Source organism: Arachis stenosperma, chromosome 8 (genome assembly GCF_014773155.1).
Source record: "Arachis stenosperma cultivar V10309 chromosome 8, arast.V10309.gnm1.PFL2, whole genome shotgun sequence".
NCBI lineage: Eukaryota > Viridiplantae > Streptophyta > Magnoliopsida > Fabales > Fabaceae > Arachis > Arachis stenosperma.
This window is the reverse complement of record NC_080384.1, coordinates 18896347-18915720: the sequence shown is the minus strand read 5'-3', so window position 1 is coordinate 18915720 and position 19374 is coordinate 18896347. Positions and strand designations below refer to the sequence as shown.

Here is a 19374-nt window from a genome sequence, read left to right as displayed (position 1 = left end):
ACCACCGGATACATAAATGCCACAGACACATGACTGGGTGAACCTTTTCAGATTGTGACTCAGCTTTGCTAGAGTCCCCAGTTAGTGGTGTCCAGAGCTCTTAAGCACACTCTTTTGCCTTGGATCACGACTTTAACCACTCAGTCTCAAGCTTTGCACCTGGACCTTCATGACACAAGCACATGGTTAGGGACAGCTTGATTCAGCCGCTTAGGCCTGGATTTAATTTCCTTGGGCCCTCCTATCCATTGATGCTCAAAGCCTTGGATCCTTTTCACCCTTGCCTTTTGGTTTTAAGGGCTGTTTGGCTTTTATTCCTTTTGATCTCTTTTTTGTTTTTTACTGCTTTTTCTTGCTTCAAGAATCAATTTCATGATTTTTCAGATCATCAATAATATTTTTCTTGTTCATCATTCTTTCAGGAGCCAACAATTTTAACATTCATAAAATTCAATATCAAAAATATGCACTGTTCAAGCATTCATTCAGAAAACAAAAAGTATTGCCACCACATGTAATTAATTATAATTTTTATTATTAAGAACTCGAAAATATAAATTACTTCTTTATTCTAAAAAAAAATCTACTACTTTATTCATGCCTGATGATGATGAGAAAAATAAATTATAGCTTAATTGGAAATAAAATCAAAATAGATATGCTAAGTACTACTACTCCTATATAACTTCTAAGGTAAAATCCTATAATAATACTATCACAGAGTTAAAGCTGGAATTAGAACTTAACAACCTGTATTTTGGGAAGTGGATGTTCCTTTAGTCTGTGGGATGCCTTCAAGAATTAATTTCTGATGCTTCAGCTCCCTTAAGTTCACATCCTTGCTCTTCCTGTTCTCTTGGGTGCCATGATCTTAATGAGTTTTAGCTCAGTGATCATGGAAAATCACACCAAACTTAGAGGTTTGCTTGTCCTCAAGCAAAAGAAAGGAAAGGAGAGGAGTAGAAGGCATTTTTTAAATAAAGATAAGATGAGTTGAAAAAGATATGAGAAGAAATTAAAATTATTTGAAAAAGAATTGGATTGGAAAAAGATTTATGTTTATGAATTAAGATACATTTGATATCTTTGAAAAAGGGATTTTTGAAATTAGGGTTCTTAGAAAACCAATTTGATTTTGAAGGATGACATTTTGAAACATGTTTATGCAAGAAATCATGAATTAAAACATAAAAATTTAAAAAAAATTAAGAAAAAACGAATTTGTTACCTCCTCCCACCATCCTGGCGTTAAACGCCCAAACGATGCATGTTTTGGGCGTTTAACGCCCACTTGTTGCTTCTCCTGGGCGTTCAACGCCCAGAAGGTGCTTCTTTCTGGCGTTGAACGCCAGGAAGTCCTTCGTCACTGGGCATTTTTCTGAACGCCCAGGATGCTAGCAGACTGGCGTTAAACGCCCAGAAGGTGCATCTTTCTGGCGTTTAACGCCCAGAAGATGCTCCTTTCTGGCGTTTAACGCCCACAATGCTACCCTTACTGGCGTTAAACGCCCAGTGGGAGCTTCTTTTGGGCGTTTAACGCCCAAAAGTATTTCTCACTGGCTTTTTCACGCCAGTGAGCTTCCAAATTTTCCTGTAACTCTGTGACTTCAACCAATTGCTAATTCACCTTTGAAGATACTTGGACTTAAACCTGTAAAGAAAAGAAAATTTATCTAATTAGTAAATAAACTTTGTAAATGGCTGGGTTGCCTCCCAGCAAGCGCTTCTTTAATGTCCTTAGCTGGACTATCACTGAGCTTTTAATCAAGTCTCAGCTTTGAGCATTCTTGCTCAAAATTGCCTTCAAGATAATGTTTAACTCTCTGTCCATTAACAATGAACTTTTTGTTAGATTCATTATCCTGAAGCTCTACATATCCATATGGTGACACACTTGTAATTACATATGGACCTTTCCACCGGGATTTTAATTTCCCAGGGAATAATTTGAGCCTAGAATTAAATAGCAGAACTTTCTGTCCTGGCTCAAAGACTCTGGATGACAATTTCTTATCATGCCATCTTTTTGCTTTCTCTTTGTAAATCTTTGCATTTTCGAAAGCATTGAGTCTAAATTCCTCTAGCTCATTTAACTGGAGTAATCGTTTTTCTCCAGCTAACTTGGCATCAAGGTTTAGGAATCTGGTTGCCCAGTAGGCCTTGTGTTCCAATTCCACTGGCAAGTGACATGCCTTTCCATACACAAGCTGGTATGGAGAGGTCCCTATAGGGGTCTTAAATGCTGTTCTGTATGCCCACAGAGCATCATCCAAGCTTCTTGCACAATCCTTTCTACGGTTAATTACAGTCCGTTCCAGGATTCTTTTAAGTTCTCTATTTGAGACTTCTGCCTGCCCATTAGTCTGTGGGTGATATGGAGTAGCCACCCTGTGGTTGACTCCATAACGTACTAGAGCAGAGTAGAGCTGCTTATTACAGAAATGAGTACCCCCATCACTGATTAACACTCTGGGGATACCAAATCTGCTGAAGATATGTTTCTGGAGGAATTTTAACACTGTTTTAGTGTCATTAGTGGGTGTTGCAATAGCCTCCACCCATTTGGATACATAATCCACTGCCACCAGAATGTAGGTGTTTGAGTATGATGGTGGGAAAGGTCCCATGAAGTCAATGCCCCATACATCAAACAACTCAATTTCCAAGATTCCTTGTTGAGGCATAGCATAACTGTGGGGCAGGTTGCCTGATCTCTGGCAACTATCACAGTTAAGCACAAATGCTCGGAATCTTTATAGAGAGTAGGCCAGTAGAAGCCACTCTGGAGGACTCTTGTGGCTGTTCGTTCACTTCCAAATGTCCTCCATACTGTGATCCATGGCAATGCCAAAGGATCTTCTGTGCTTCTTCTTTAGGCACACATCTACGGATTACTCCGTCTGCACATCTCTTAAAGAGATATGGTTCATCCCAAAGATAGTATTTTGCATCTGTGATTAATTTCTTTGATTGCACCTTACTGTATTCTTTGGGTATGAATCTCACTGCCTTGTAGTTTGCAATGTCTGCAAACCATGGCACTTCCTGGACGGCTAGTAATTGCTCATCCGGAAAGGTTTCGGAAATTTCAGTGAGAGGGAGGGACGCCCCTTCCACTGGTTCTATTCGGGACAGGTGATCTGCTACTTGATTTTCTGTCCCTTTTCTGTCTCTTATTTCTATATCAAACTCTTGCAGAAGCAACACCCATCTAATGAGTCTGGGTTTTGAATCCTGCTTTGTGAGTAGATATTTAAGAGCAGCATGATCAGTATACACAATCACTTTTGATCCTACTAAATAGGATCTGAATTTGTCAATGGCGTAAACCACTGCAAGTAGCTCTTTTTCTGTGGTTGTGTAATTCTTCTGTGCGTCATTTAAAACACGGCTGGCATAGTAAATAACGTGCAGAAGCTTGTCATGCCTTTGTCCCAGCACTGCACCAATGGCATGGTCACTGGCATCACACATCAATTCGAATGGTAATGTCCAGTCTGGTGCAGAGATGATTGGTGCTGTGACCAATTTAGCTTTCAGGGTCTCAAATGCCTGCAGACACTCTTTATCAAAGATGAATGGTGTGTCAGCAGCTAGCAGGTTGCTCAGAGGTTTGGCGATTTTTGAAAAATCCTTTATAAACCTCCTATAAAATCCTGCATGCCCCAGAAAGCTTCTAATTGCCTTAACATTAGCAGGTGGTGGTAATTTTTCAATTACCTCTACTTTAGCTTGGTCCACCTCTATCCCTTTGTTCGAAATTTTGTGCCCAAGGACAATTCCTTCAGTCACCATAAAGTGACATTTTTCCCAGTTTAAAACCAGGTTAGTCTCTTGGCATCTTTTCAGAACAAGTACTAAATGGTTAAGGCAGGAGCTAAATGAGTCTCCAAATACTGAAAATTCATCCATGAAGACTTCCAGGAATTTTTCCACCATATCAGAGAAAATTGAGAGCATGCACCTCTGAAAGGTTGCAGGTGCATTGCACAAGCCAAATGGCATCCTTCTGTATGCAAATACTCCAGATGGGCATGTGAATGCCGTTTTCTCCTGATCCTGGGGATCTACTGCAATTTGATTATAACCTGAATATCCATCCAGGAAGCAGTAGTATTCATGACCTGCTAGTCTTTCTAGCATCTGGTCTATGAATGGTAAAGGAAAATGATCCTTTCTGGTGGCTGTATTGAGCCTTCTGTAATCAATGCACATACGCCACCCTGTAACTGTCCTTGTAGGAACCAGTTCATTTTTTTCATTATGAACCACTGTCATGCCACCTTTCTTAGGGACAACTTGGACAGGGCTCACCCAGGGGCTGTCAGAAATAGGATAAATAATCCCAGCCTCTAGTAATTTAGTGACCTCCTTCTGCATTACTTCCTTCATGGCTGGGTTCAGCCGCCTCTGTGGTTGGACCACAGGCTTGGCGTCACCTTCCAATAGGATCTTGTGCATGCATCTGGCTGGGCTAATGCCCTTAAGATCACTGATGGACCACCCAAGAGCTGTCTTGTGTGTCCTTAGCACTTGAATTAGTGCTTCCTCTTCCTGTGGCTCTAAGGTAGAGCTTATAATTACAGGAAAGGTATCACCTTCTCCCAGAAATGCATATTTCAAGGATGGTGGTAATGGTTTAAGTTCGGGTTTTGGAGGTTTCTCCTCTTCTTGAGGGATTTTCAGAGGTTCTATTATCTTCTCTGACTCCTCCAAATCAGGCTGAACATCTTTAAAGATGTCCTCTAGTTCTGATTCCAAACTCTCAGCCATATTGACCTCTCTTACTAGAGAATCAATAATATCAACACTCATGCAGTCATCTGGGGTGTCTGGATGTTGCATTGCTTTGACAACATTTAACTTGAACTCCTCCTCATTGACTCTCAAGGTTACTTCCCCTTTTTGGACATCAATGAGGGTTCGGCCAGTTGCTAGGAAAGGTCTTCCTAGAATGAGAGTTGCACTCTTGTGCTCCTCCATTTCCAGCACCACAAAGTCAGTAGGAAAGGCAAATGGCCCAACCTTGACAATCATGTCTTCAATCACGCCTGATGGGTACTTAATGGAGCCATCAGCAAGTTGAAGACATATCCTGGTTGGTTTAATTTCTTCAGTTAAACCAAGCTTTCTGATAGTAGATGCAGGTATTAGGTTGATACTTGCCCCAAGATCACACAAAGCTTGCTTGGTACAATTACCCTCTAATGTGCATGGTATCATAAAGCTCCCAGGATCTTTAAGCTTCTCAGGTAAGCTTTTCAGAATGACTGCACTGCATTCTTCAGTGAGGTAGACTTTTTTAGTTTCCCTCCAATCCTTCTTATGACTTAAGATCTCTTTCATGAACTTAGCATAAGAGGGTATTTGCTCAAGTGCTTCTGCAAACGGAATCTTTATTTCAAGAGTCCTGAGATAGTCTGCAAAGCGGGCAAACTGCTTATCCTGTTCCGCTTGGCGGAGTTTTTGAGGATAAGGCATTTTGGCTTTGTATTCCTCAACCTTAGTTGCTGCAGGTTTATTACCTACAGAAGTGGGTTGGGAAGCCTTTTTAGAAGGGTTATCATCAGCACTCGTAGGTGACTTATCCCCCACTGGCAATTGAGTGCCAGAGGTGGGAGATGGAGTGGCGTTAGACGCCATCTCCTTGTTGGCTACTGGCGTTTGAACGCCAGAACCATGCCCCTTTTGGGCGTTCAACGCCAGATCCATGCTTGTTTCTGGCGTTGAACGCCAGGAATTAGCATAGTCTGGGCGTTCAGCGCCAGCCTTGTTCCTCTCTGGGCTCTGATTGTCCTCAGAGGGATTTTGAGTATCCTCTTGTTCAGTTCTTGGTATCCTGCTGCTTTGAAGTGAGGTATTTAACGTTTTCCCACTTCTTAATTGAACTGCTTGGCATTCTTCTGTTATTTGTTTTGACAGCTGCTTTTCTGTCTGCTTTAATTGTACTTCCATGTTCCTGTTAGCCATTCTTGTTTCCTGTAATATTTCCTTGAATTCGGCTAGCTGCTGGGTTAGAAAATCTAATTGCTGATTGAATTCATTAGCCTGATCCACTGGACTGAGTTCTGCAGTTACCGTTTTAGCTTCTTCTTTCATAGAGGATTCACTGCTTAGGTACAGATGCTGGTTTCTAGCAACTGTATCAATAAGCTCTTGAGCTTCTTCAATTGTTTTTCTCATATGTATAGATCCACCAGCTGAGTGGTCTAGAGAAATCTGAGCTTTTTCTGTAAGCCCATAGTAGAAGATGTCTAATTGCACCCATTCTGAAAACATTTCAGAGGGGCATTTTCTTAGCATCTCTCTGTATCTCTCCCAAGCATCATAAAGGGATTCATTATCTCCTTGTTTGAAGCCTTGGATGTTTAGCCTTAGCTGTGTCATCCGTTTGGGAGGGAAATAGTGATTCAGGAATTTTTCTGACAGCTGTTTCCATGTTTTTATGCTGTTCTTAGGCTGGTTATTTAACCACCTCTTAGCTTGATCTTTTACAGCAAATGGAAACAGTAATAGTCTGTAGACATCCTGATCCACTTCCTTATCATGTAATGTATCAGCAATTTGCAGAAATTGTGCCAGAAACTCTGTAGGTTCTTCATGTGGAAGACCGGAATACTGGCAGTTTTGCTGCACCATGATAATGAGCTGAGGATTCAGCTCAAAGCTACTAACTCCAATGGAGGGTATGCAGATACTACTCCCATATGAAGCAGTAGTGGGGTTAGCATATGACCCCAGAGTCCTCTTGGACTGTTCATTCCCACTTGCTTCCATATTGAATACAAGTTGAGAATTTATAGTTATGGAATAAATAAAAGTGGAATATATAAAAATATATATATATTTTTTTTTTGATTTTCAAAAAATTAAAATTGAAAATTTAAAAAAAATTTCGAAAATAAAGTTTAAAATTAGTTAGAAAAACAAAAAAATTTTTTTGAATTTTGAATTTTTTGATGAAAGAGAAAAACACACAAAAGGCACAAGACTTAAAATTTTTAGATCTAATGTTCCTTATTTTCGAAAATTTTTGGAGGGAAAACACCAAGGAACACCAAACTTAAAAATTTTAAGATCAAGACACAAGAAAAACTCAAGAACACTTTGAAGATTCACAAGAACACCAAGAACAAAAGAAAGAACACCAAACTTAAAATTTTTAGAAAATCAAAGTAAATTTTCGAAAATTGTAAAAAGACTAACAATAAAACACCAAACTTAGAGTTTGGCACAAGATTAAATCAAGAAAAATTATTTTTGAAAAAGATTCTCAAAAGAAAGTGCCCAATTGCTAAAAATATAAATCCCCGCTATAATTAACTGAGCTAGAAATGTAATGTATTTTAAAGATGTATTATTTTTATGGATAAAAGTATAATTTTTGAAAGATAATGTTTTGAAAAAGCACAAGAAAAACAAGAAAAGACACCAAACAAGAAAAACTCAAGATCAAACAAGAAAAATAAACAACAACTTGAAGATCAATGAAGAACAAAGAGCACAAGTCGAAAATTTTAAAGAAAAATATAAGATATGCAATTGACACCAAACTTAGAACAATACACTAAACTCACGAAAATTAGCAACTAATTAAAAGGAAAATAATAAATTTTGAAAAGAAATTCTTGAAAAGAAACTATCCTATCAATATTGATTTAATGACTCTATAATAATAAAAATAAGAATAAAAATAAAAATAAATTATTCCTAATCTAAGAAATAAAATAAGCCTTCAATTGTCCAAACTCAATAATCCCCGGCAACGGCGCCAAAAACTTGGTGGACGAAATTGTGATCACATCAATATAGCATTAATATATTTATTGTAGAATTGTGGAACTTAGGATTTTTGGTACGAATGGGCACAATTCCGCTCAACTAACCAGCAAGTGTACTGGGTCGTCCAAGTAATACCTTACGTGAGTAAGGGTCGAATCCACAGAGATTATTGGTTTGAAGCAATCAATATTTATTTTATTAATCTTAGTTAGGATGTCAACAAGGATTAATTGGATTAAAAGTGAAATTACTAGATTTGATTATAAAAATAAAAGAGGGAACAATGTTACTTGAGCAATAGAGTTATTTGTTTGTAAAGGATTGTGGAATATGTTGGAGTTCTGGAGATGCTTTGTCCTCTGATTTCAACTCTTCCTTGAATTCCTCTTCTCACACGCAGGTTCCTTCCATGGCAAGCTCTATGTAGGGTGTCACCGTTGTCAGTGGCTACTTCCCATCCTCGCAGTGAAAACTATGCTCACGCACTCTGTCACAGTACGGCTAATCACCGGTTGGTTCCCGCTCCTACTGGAATAGAATCCCTCTTTTGCGTCTGTAACTAACGCCCAGCAGGTTAAAGTTTGAAGCACATCACAGTCATTCAATCCCGGAATCCTACTCGGAATACCACAGACAAGGTTTAGACTTTCCGGATTCTCATGAATGCTGCCATCAATCCGGCTTATACCACGAAGATTCTGTTGGGGAATCTAAGAGATATTCATTCAATCTGATGTAGAACGGAGGTGGTTGTCAGGCACACGTTCATGGGTTGAGGAAGGTGATGAGTGTCACGGATCATCACCTTCTCCACAGTTAAGCGCGAATAAACATCTTAGATAAGAACAAGCGTGTTTGAATGGAAAACAAAGGAATTGTATTAAATCATCGAGACGCTGCAGAGCTTCTCACCCCCAACAATGGAGTTTAGAGACTCATGCCGTCACAAAGTATGTAATTCAGATCTGAAAATGTCATGAGGTACAAGAAGTGTCTGTAAAAGTTGTTTAAATAGTAAACTAGTAACCTAGGTTTACAGAATTTGAATAAACTAAGATAATTGGTGCAGAAATCCACTTCTGGGGCCCACTTGGTGTGTGCTGGGGATGAGACTAATGCTTTCCACGTGTGGAGGCCTTTCCTGGCGTCAAACTCCAAGTTATGACGTGTTTTGGGCGTTCAACTCCGGATCATGACGTTTTTCTGGCGTTTAACTCCAGACAGCAGCATGTACTTGGCGTTCAACGCCAAGTTACGTCGTCTATCCTTGCGCAAAGTATGAACTATTATATATTGCTGGAAAGCCCTGGATGTCTACTTTCCAACGCCGTTAAGAGCGCGTCAATTGAACTCCTGTAGCTCCAGAAAATCCATTTCGAGTGCAGGGAGGTCAGGATCCAACAGCATCAGCAGTCCTTTTTCAGCCTAAGTCAGATTTTTGCTCAGCTCCCTCAATTTCAGCCAGAAAATACCTGAAATCACAGAAAAACACACAAACTCATAGTAAAGTCCAGAAATATGATTTTTGCCTAAAAACTAATATTATTTTACTAAAAACTAACTGAAACATGCTAAAATCTACATGAAATTACCCCCAAAAAGCGTACAAAATATCCGCTCATCAATCATCACATTCATCAAGTTGAAGAACAAGTGATATCTTGGAACAAGAACAAGCTGAATTGAATAGAAGAACAATAGTAATTGCATTAATACTCGAGGTACAGCAGAGCTCCACACCTTAATCTATGGTGTGTAGAAACTCCACCGTTGAAATTACATAAGAACAAGGTCTAGGCATGGCCGTGAGGCCAGCCCCATGATCTAAGATAGCATAAGACTAAAGATAGCTACCGAGATGTCAAATACAATAGTAAAAGGTCCTATTTATAGGGAACTAGTAGCTTAAGAATTACAAAGATGAGTAAATGACATAAAAATCCACTTCCGGGCCCACTTGGTGTGTGCTTGGGCTGAGCATTGAAGTATTTTCGTGTAGAGACTCTTCTTGGAGTTAAACGCCAGCTTTTGTGCCAGTTTGGGCGTTTAACTCCCACTTTGGTGCCAGTTCCGGCGTTTAACGCTGGAAATTCTGAAGGTGACTTTGAACGCCGGTTTGGGCCATCAAATCTTGGGCAAAGTATGAACTATAATATATTGCTGGAAAGCCCAGAATGTCTACTTTCCAACGTCGTTGAGAGCGCGCCAATTGGGCTTCTGTAGCTCCAGAAAATCCACTTCGAGTGCAGGGAGGTCAGAATCCAACAGCATCTGCAGTCCTTTTAGTCTCTGAATTAGATTTTTGCTCAGATCCCTCAATTTCAGCCAGAAAATACCTGAAATCACAGAAAAATACACAAACTCATAGTAAAGTCCATAAAAGTGAATTTTTAACTAAAAACTAACAAGAAATATACTAAAAACTAACTAAATCTACTAAAAACATACTAAAAACAATGCCAAAAAGCGTACAAATTATCCGCTCATCACAGCCTTTTAGTGTTGCAAATTTCTCTGTATACATCCACTATTGAAACTTTTAGAGGAGTATAAGAGTGGTACTTCCTTGGTCTGTCGAGACCGAGTTCTTCCTTCTTTTTGGTCTCCCTCTCCCTCTCTTTTATTGAGGGAGGGTGCCCAGGTCGCCAACTTAGGTCTCTCAGCTTAGCATTTTCCTCCATGTTGATGTACTTTTCAGCCCTTTCCTGCACATCACTCAAGGAGATGGGGTGCCTTTTGGATATGGACTGCGAGAAGGGACCTTCTCTAAGCCCATTGACTTACCCCATTATTACTGCCTCGGTGGGCAGGTCTTGAATCTCCAAACACGCTTTGTTGAACCTTTCCATATAGGCTCGTAAAGATTCTTCGACCTCCTGTTTTATTCCCAGGAGGCTCGGTGCATGTTTCACTTTGTCTTTCTGGATAGAGAACCTCATCAAAAACTTCCTTGAGAGGTCTTCAAAGCTGGTAACCGACCTCGGGGGGAGGCTATCGAACCACTTCATCGCTGCCTTCGATAGAGTGGTCGGGAAGGCTTTGCATCGCGTAGCGTCGGAAGCATCAGCTAGGTACGTCCGACTTTTGAAGTTGCTCAGGTGATGCTTTGGATCCGTGGTTCCGTCATAGAGGTCCATATCAGGGCTTTTGAAGTTCTTCGGAACTTTTGCCCTCATTATGTCTTCGCTGAAAGGATCCTCCCCACCTAAGGGCGGCTCTTCCTTTTCGTCACGGGAGTTGCGACCTTTGAGGGAAGATTCTAATTTTAAGAGTTTTCTTTCTAACTCTTTTCGTCGTTCCATCTCCTCTTTTAGGCTCTTTTCGGTTTCCTTTTGTCGCTCCCGTTCTTGTTCTAACTGTTCCAGGCGACTGTGGACTAATCCCATGAGTTCAGTTACATGGGATGGTCCCTCTTTTTCTGATTCACGCCCTTCTGAGGAGTTTACCTTCGGGTTTTTTACTCCGGAGGTACCTTCCCTGTGTTGATTATCAATTTTCTGGTGGAGGGTGAAGTATGCATCGTTATTGCCTGTGTCCAGATTCTCTTGCTCAGAATCTGTCTCCACATGACCTTCTTCGTGGGATCTGTCCGCCATCGGTGGCTGATCTCTCGGGTCTCCGGCAACGGCGCCAATGTTACGGTGGGTAGCCGGAGATTAATGGACTGGACTGTGTTTGGCCGGCCCAATCGTCTGCGGATGGCAGTTTCCGAGCAGGTTTGCACGCTGGAACCTCCTTCCGACTTGTGTACGTGAGTGAATGGGGGGTGGTACCTGCAAAGACACTCCGATGCCTAAGTTAGCAAGGGTGTGAGCAGGTTTAGAATGTATTGGGCTTAGAGATACCTGAGGGATGTCAGGGTATTTATAGGGGTGAACCAATAACCACCGCTGAAGTAGTGCCACCCTTTTAGGGTGATAACCGTCCCTTTATCTTAGGGAGGTTAAGATATGGCTCCCGGGAGTGGTTAGAAAGATTTTAGGGGCAGTTACTCATTTGAATTGATGTTAATCTGCCAACTATTCTCCGTCCCGACTTCTTTAGGGCAAATCGTAGTCAAGACCGACTTCTTAGTACGAAGGTCGGTGCTCAGCAAGGCTCAATCCTCTGGACTAGGCCTTTCGTTTGGACCTGGGCCCTTATTATTGGGCCAGGGTATGAACAAGTACTATAAAAGTTTGTAATATTCTAGTGATTTAGGTAAATACATGATAAAAATATTTTTTCTTTAATTTCTAAATTATTAGTGACTATGTGGAGTATTTCTTTAATGTCCTAAGTCATTAGGACATTACAAATTTTTATAGTACTTCTAACATCTTTTAAGCCATTTTTTAAATTATTTTGCATAGAATAAAATATTTTTTATGGTATAATTTAAATAAATTTATTAAAAAATATTCATCATAAATTTTTAATAAAATTATTTAAATTATATGGTGAGATATTACATGATTCGAATTACGCATGGAAAAGTTCGAATTACTCTGATTCAAATTTTATGGTGAGCAATTTGAATTCTATATAACACTCTTCTGCCCATTCTTGATAGCTCATGAATATTTTTTTAATAAATTTATTTAAATTATACCACAAAAAAAATATTTTATTCTATGCAAAATAATTTAAAAAAATGGCTTAAAAAATGTTAGAAGTACTATAAAAATTTGTAATGTCCTAATGACTTAGGACATTAAAGAAATATTCTACATAGTCACTAATAATTTAGAAATTAAAGAAAAAATATTTTTATCATGTATTTACCTAAATCACTAGAATATTATAAACTTTTATAGTACTCATAACTTCTTTTAAGCCATTTTTTAAAATTATTTTGAATAGAATAAAATATATTTTTTAATTATTTTATATGGAATAAAATATTTTCTTTCATTTCTAAATTATTATTGACTATGTAGAATATTTTATTTAAAATTTGAGTACATGCATATATTTACCTAAGTTATTATAACATTACAAATTTTTATAGTACTCTTAACATTTTTTAAGCCATTTTTTTAAATTGTTTTGCATAGCATAAAATATTTTTTGTAGTATAATTTAAAAAAAATATTAAAAAAATTTATTAAAAAATGTTCATGAGCTATTAAAAATGGACAGAAAAGTATTGTATGAAATTCGAATTGATAGCTCATTAATATTTTAAAGAAGTCTCGTAATTAAACATTTTGTTAGCTTTTTTTTAACGTATGAAATAAAAAATATATTTTTTAATTATTAAATTATTAATTTTTTTAATAAAATTTTTAATAAATTTTTTTAATAAATTATTAATTTTTTAACAGCATAATTCGAATTATACCATGAATTACTCTGTGTGTAATTCGAACCAAGCTGATTCGAATTAGTGTGTGCGTATATTTGTGTGTAATTCGAACCAAGCTGGTTCGAATTAGTGTGTGCGTGTGTTTGTGTATAATTCGAACTAAGCTGGTTCGAATTATGTAGAAATGGAGTTCGAACCAAGCTGGTTCGAATTACATATAAACGTGCATTGATGGATTCATGAAACAGTTTTTGTTTTGGCTGATTCACGTAAATTATTTTCTCCTTTGGCTTATTTCTGTTTTTTGCCCTTTCTGTTATGAGTATTTTTTTTATTCTTCAATGCATATAAAGTCATCTATTTTTATTTATGATAAAAGTTAAATGATATTACTACTTTTTTGTTTAACAACGTTAGAATAAAGCACAAAAATAAGAATAAAAACTAAAAAAATAAATAATTTTAAAAAAGAACAATATCAAATTTTATGCTATTATGTATGAGAACAATGAATTATTTTATTATATTTATTTTTATACCAAATAATAAAAAGTTAAATTTTATGTTATTTTTTTTGTTATTTATTTTACTTATCTATATTTGTTTAAATTAAACTTTATACTTATTGAGTTATGTTTTTTTCAAACAAAAAAATAGTTATGGAGTCATTTTTATGTTTTTATAAGAGTTCATTCATTATATCATAATTTTAATAGTTGATAGAAATTTTAAAAAGTTGAATAAATTTATATTTATTTTGATTACATTCAAGAGTGAATTATATATATTTCTATAGTCGAAAAATAGACTTAACTTCTTCTGTAATAAACAAGTTTTTTAATAATTTAATTTATAAAAAAAATCTCATCTTTTTATTTATCCTAAAAATTAAAATTAAATTTCATAATTTTGATTAACAGAACTAAAATAAAATATAAAAATAAACCTTGAATAAAACTAAAAATATAAAATTTTGAATTTTAAAATATAAAATAATTAAAAAATAAAAAATTACTTAAAAATATAATTTTTTTGAGACACTCCATGAACTTAGATGAATTAATATTATATGTAAAATAATCATGATATATTGACACAAAAATTATTGTGTGTATATTTTAAAAAAAAAATAGACCTGTCTCATTAATAACAATATTGAAACTTGAATTTAAACGCTCTAATTGATGTTATATATTGTGTAGTTACTTAGAGTATATTAGAAGAGTACGTTAGTAATTTAAAGAGAAAATTTATTTTTTGTAAATTTATTTTTTAAAAAAATGATCCTTGTTAAACTATTTTACTTTTATTCCTTAAGAACATATCGAAATAAAAAAATCTGTAACATTAATTTACATCCAATAAAAATTTCTTAACGAGGTTATTGTGAAAAAATGTGTAGAAATTTTTTTATTTAACGTAATTAACGAAAGAATTTTTTTAATAATAAACCTATTTTTAAGAGTATTATTAAAACTTAAATTTAGACACCAATTATCATTATATATTGTATAAGTATAAGAGTATATTAAAATAGTATAATAATAATTTAAAGTGAAACAGTTATATATTTTTGTCTTGAATTATTGTAGAATCAGAACGTGAGTACGTGTATCTAGTTTTAGATTATAAAAATAAGATATAGGAGTAAAATAGAAAAAGACAATTGGATACCCAATCCTCCATATTCTCAATATATATTGTTATAGTCTTATAGATATAATCTTACATTGAAATTGAGCAGTTTTTTAAAATTATATATTTATCAAGTAAAAATAGAAGTAATTAAATTGTAAATTTTTTGCACTTCTTAAGCTTTTGAAACATTAGAAAAACTATGAAACTACAGATTTATAGTGAAATATAGATTAACAATGATTATTTTTCTCTTTTGAAATATATTTGAACGAAGTAGAGAAACCAGGCGCCAGGGGCGGAGCCAAAGGGAGAAGTGGCCCCCTCTAAATTTCAACTTTTTTATAGCTTATGTGTAAATTTTGGTTTAGTCCTCCTTAAAATTTTAATTTTAGTCTCTTTATACTAAAAGAATTAAACTTTGCCCTTTCCTAAAATTTATCCCAGCTCAGCACCTGTCAGGCGCAGTTGTGGAGAGACAATCGGTAACTGTACGCGAACGAACGACGGCAGCGCAACAGATGACAGAAGACAAGAGGGCAGTGTGGCAGATGACAGATGTTGCAAGAATAAAAAGAAATATAGCAGACTCAGCAGAGAATAAAGAGCAACCGATGGCAAATCGCGAATGGTGGACTGCAGACGGAGAGAGGTCACTGAGAGTAGTGAGACTATGAGAGAATGAGGAAGATTGAAAAGGGAGAGAATAGTGGGTAGCCAACCAATTACGCTAAGTAGATGCGAGCTTATACAACACCGGACAGGACACCTCACTCTAACACCTTTTTGAGGCTGATGTATGGGATGATTAACTGGCAGATCTACTCCAAATGTAGATAGAGGCATCCCTCCCTCCCATGGTGAACTAAATGACATCCCATAGTTTACCTGACAATATATAGTTATATATTTTTTGCCGTAGAGTATATAAATAACCTGTAGAATATATGTTCTTGACAATATCTAGTTATATATTCTTTTTAGGGTAAAGTATACTTTTTGTCCCTAAAGTTTACTAAAAATTTCAAAAATATCCCTAAGTTTTGATTTGTTTCAATTTTGTCCATCAAGTTTTCGATTTGCATCAATTTTACCCTAATTACTAATTTTCTGATAATTAATATTTTTCTTTCTAAATATACCCCTCCCTTATACCTATCATCATCACAATTCTCTGTCTCTCTTTTCATCCTCACCGTCAACTCCACCACCATCATCATTATTGAGCAACCACCGTCAACCTCTTCCTTCATCGTCGCTGGCCAAATCCCTCATTCTCCTTTTTTCTCTTTTCTTCTCTGACTCTCAATCTCCATCACCACCATTTCCGTTGAGCCCCATTCTCAATGACCACCACTCTTTTTCTTCTTTTTCACAAAAACCAGCACCATCGAAACCATCACTCTTCTTCCTTTTCTGTTAGCAAACCCAGCTTAGGAAAAAACCACAGCACAAGATCAAAGAACCACAACCACTAATAATAATGAGAAAAAGTTTGAGTGCCAATACTGTTTGAAAGAATTTGCAAATTTACAAGCACTTGGTGGACACCAAAATGCTCACAAAAAAAAAAAGAGGATGAAGAAGAAAAGGTTGCAGCTTCAAGCAAGGAAAGCCACCATAAACTACTATCTTCAACAGCCCAATTTTCCAAACAACAATCATCATGATTTTTCTTACCATAATCATAATCATAATAACAGTAACACACCTTGGTTCTATGATCCTTCTTCTTACAATTATTATTCTGACTTCATAGTTTGTGAAAAATCCCAAATTAGCTTCAACCCCAATAATCAAGATTCAAACTTTTTGGTCGAGAAAGCATCAAATAGTAATTGGTATTCATCTCTACCATCATCATATCAAGCTGCTGCTTCTTCACAGCAAGATTCTTGCATATTCAATTTCTCTAATACTAATACAGATAATAATAATAATAATAATAATATGGCTTACAACATCTTCAAGCCTTGCAACTTTCTTGATTCTTCAAATCATCAAATACAAAGCCATGGTAGTAATAACAAAGCTTTGGATCTTCAATTAGGCTTCAATTTGCAGTCAAATACAAGATGGGCCTAATTTATTAGTATTATTATTTATTAGGGTATACATGATATATACATGCAATGAAAAGATAGGAAGCTGGGTTTGCTAACAGAGAAGGAGGAAGAGGGATGGCTTCGACGGTGCTGGGTTTCCGCGATGAAGAAGAAAAATGGCGGTGGTCATCGAGAATGGAGCTCAACAGAGATGGTGGTGATGGAAATGGAGGGTCGGAGAAGAAAGGAAAAAGAAGGAGAATGAGAGGTTTGACCGGCGCCGATGAAGGAGGAGGTTGACAGTGTTGCTCAATAATGATGATAGCAGTGGAGATGATGGTGAGATGAAAAGAGAGAAAGAAGGAGAGACAGGGGATTGTGATGGTGATGATGATGATGATAGTATAAGGAAGGGGGTATATTTGGAAAGAAAAATATTAATTATCAGAAAATTAGTAATTAGGGTAAAATTGATGCAAATCGAAAACTTGATGGACAAAATTGAAACAAATCAAAACTTAGGGATATTTTTGAAACTTTTAGCAAACTTCAGGGACAAAAAGTATACTTTACCCTTCTTTTTAACTATGCCATACTTATCAAGAAATATTCGTTAAACTATAGGCTATAATATTACAATTACAAATTTGAATATATATGTTCCGACGTGGAAGTAAATTCCGAGGTATAGTTTGTTCTGCTAGTACTTGAACTTGCTTTCCTTAGAAGTGAGAGGAAGAACATCGTCTTCTTGTAAGGGCACCTGCAAAGAGACTCCAACGCTTAAATTAGTAAGAGTAGAAGATAAATATGAATTATTCGGAAAGAATAACGTACCTCCTTCATGTCAGGAGTGGATATATTTATAGAATTGTTGTGCTACAGACGGTTACTTAGTAGGCCTAATTATGTGATAACTGCTCTTTAGTGAGCTTCTTTAGAGAAATTTGCTGAGAGATTTATGTACCCATTTGGGTTGGCACGTGGTAACTTGATTTTATGGAATAAGTCCATTAGGAGAGAAAAACACATACTCTCCACGTACTCCTGATATAGCACACGGACGGAACAATATATATATATATACACGTGTGTGTGAGTATATATATTTGTGTGTGCGTGAGTATATTACTTTCTTACAATTTAACACCTATGCTTCTGCTTCAGGTTTTTTGCCTTCTACTTCTTCTTCTTGTTCTTGCATTGTTAATACATGGCTTGCTGTTAGAGGATCATCGCTAAGGCTTCCTCTTATTCTCCTACGCTCAGTTCTTCTACGCTTCGGGTTGTTCTCAAAGGATCATTGCTTGGGATCGCTGCTTCTTCGGGTTCTTCTGTGCTCGTTTCAGGTTTTGGTTCTTCTAGTTCTTCTTCTTTGTTTTAATGCATGGCTTGCTGTTAGAGGATCATTGCTAAGGCTTGCTCATGTTATTCTTAATTAGAGGATCATCTCTTGAGATCGCTGCTTCTTCGGGTTCTTTACGTGGCTTGCTGTTAGAGGATCATCGCTAAGGCTTCCTCAGGTTCTATAAAAAGATATCACATACATCGATATGGAATAGTTTACTTGACAATATCTAGTTATATATTTTTTTCCTGAGTTAATATAGAATTTATAAAACGTGTGAGTACGTGTATCTAGTTTTAGATTATAAAAATAGGAATAAAATAAGAAAAGAGAATTAGATACCAAATTCTCTATATTTTCATTATATATTGTTATAAACGTAGCATGCAACCGTTTATAAATACAGATAATTGAAATATAAATTATTATAAGAGGTAGTCATTTTTTAGTACACAGAGAAAATAAAGTAATAAACTACTACAGAAAATGAAATTTTATGACCATAAAATTTTTTATTCTATAAGATATATAATTGTTTATATATTTTGTTGGATAAATTAAATTTTTGAAGTTAAATAATTTCATAATCTAATATTCTAAAATTTATGGTAATAGAATATGAAAACGTACTCCCAACTAGCATAAGATTTAATACATTTTACAAAATTAAAAAATATATAATATAACAATAATTTTTTCATATTACTTATAACTAATTCAATGTGGTTTATGTATATTTTAATAGTTAGGACATGTATATATTATTAAATATATCAATATTACATGTTATTCTACATAAATTTTTAATATTTTATTATAAAAAAATTTATAAATTTTTTTTATTTATCTTAAATTGTTAGATAACAAAAATCGAAACAGCCTGTTTCTAATAATTAGAGGCGAAACCTTACATACATAAAATCGAACGTAACTGATTCGATTTATTGGACGGCTAATATACAAGTATAAATCGATTGACCGATTCGATTTAGTAATCGATCAGCTTCCATTTACTATAAGAATTTATAAATCGAATGCATTTGATTTATATAAATATATGCACCTAAGTGATTTATATAATATTTTTTTGGTGAATCGTGTAATATTAGTTTGAATTTGATTTAATTATGTATTTTATCCTTGTAAAACCAATAGAAAAATAGTTGAATAATGTGTAATATTTATTGAACCATTAATTTTAATTAATTAAAAACAATCCATTGTTCAAACCATATTTTAAAATTAAAGTCTAAACTAAATGGTCAGACATATTGAAA

At 35.6% G+C, this 19374-nt stretch overlaps 1 protein-coding gene across 1 annotated transcript; it reads left to right on the top strand.

Annotated features, from left to right (window-relative positions):
- Positions 1-11348: 11348 nt before the first annotated feature.
- On the top strand, positions 11349-16789 carry LOC130945520 (zinc finger protein 5-like). The gene is made up of 2 exons (XM_057874225.1): positions 11349-11498; positions 16142-16789. Exons 1-2 carry the CDS (start codon positions 11349-11351, stop codon positions 16787-16789), a joined length of 798 nt encoding a protein of 265 aa, XP_057730208.1.
- The last annotated feature ends 2585 nt before the right edge of the window (positions 16790-19374 follow it).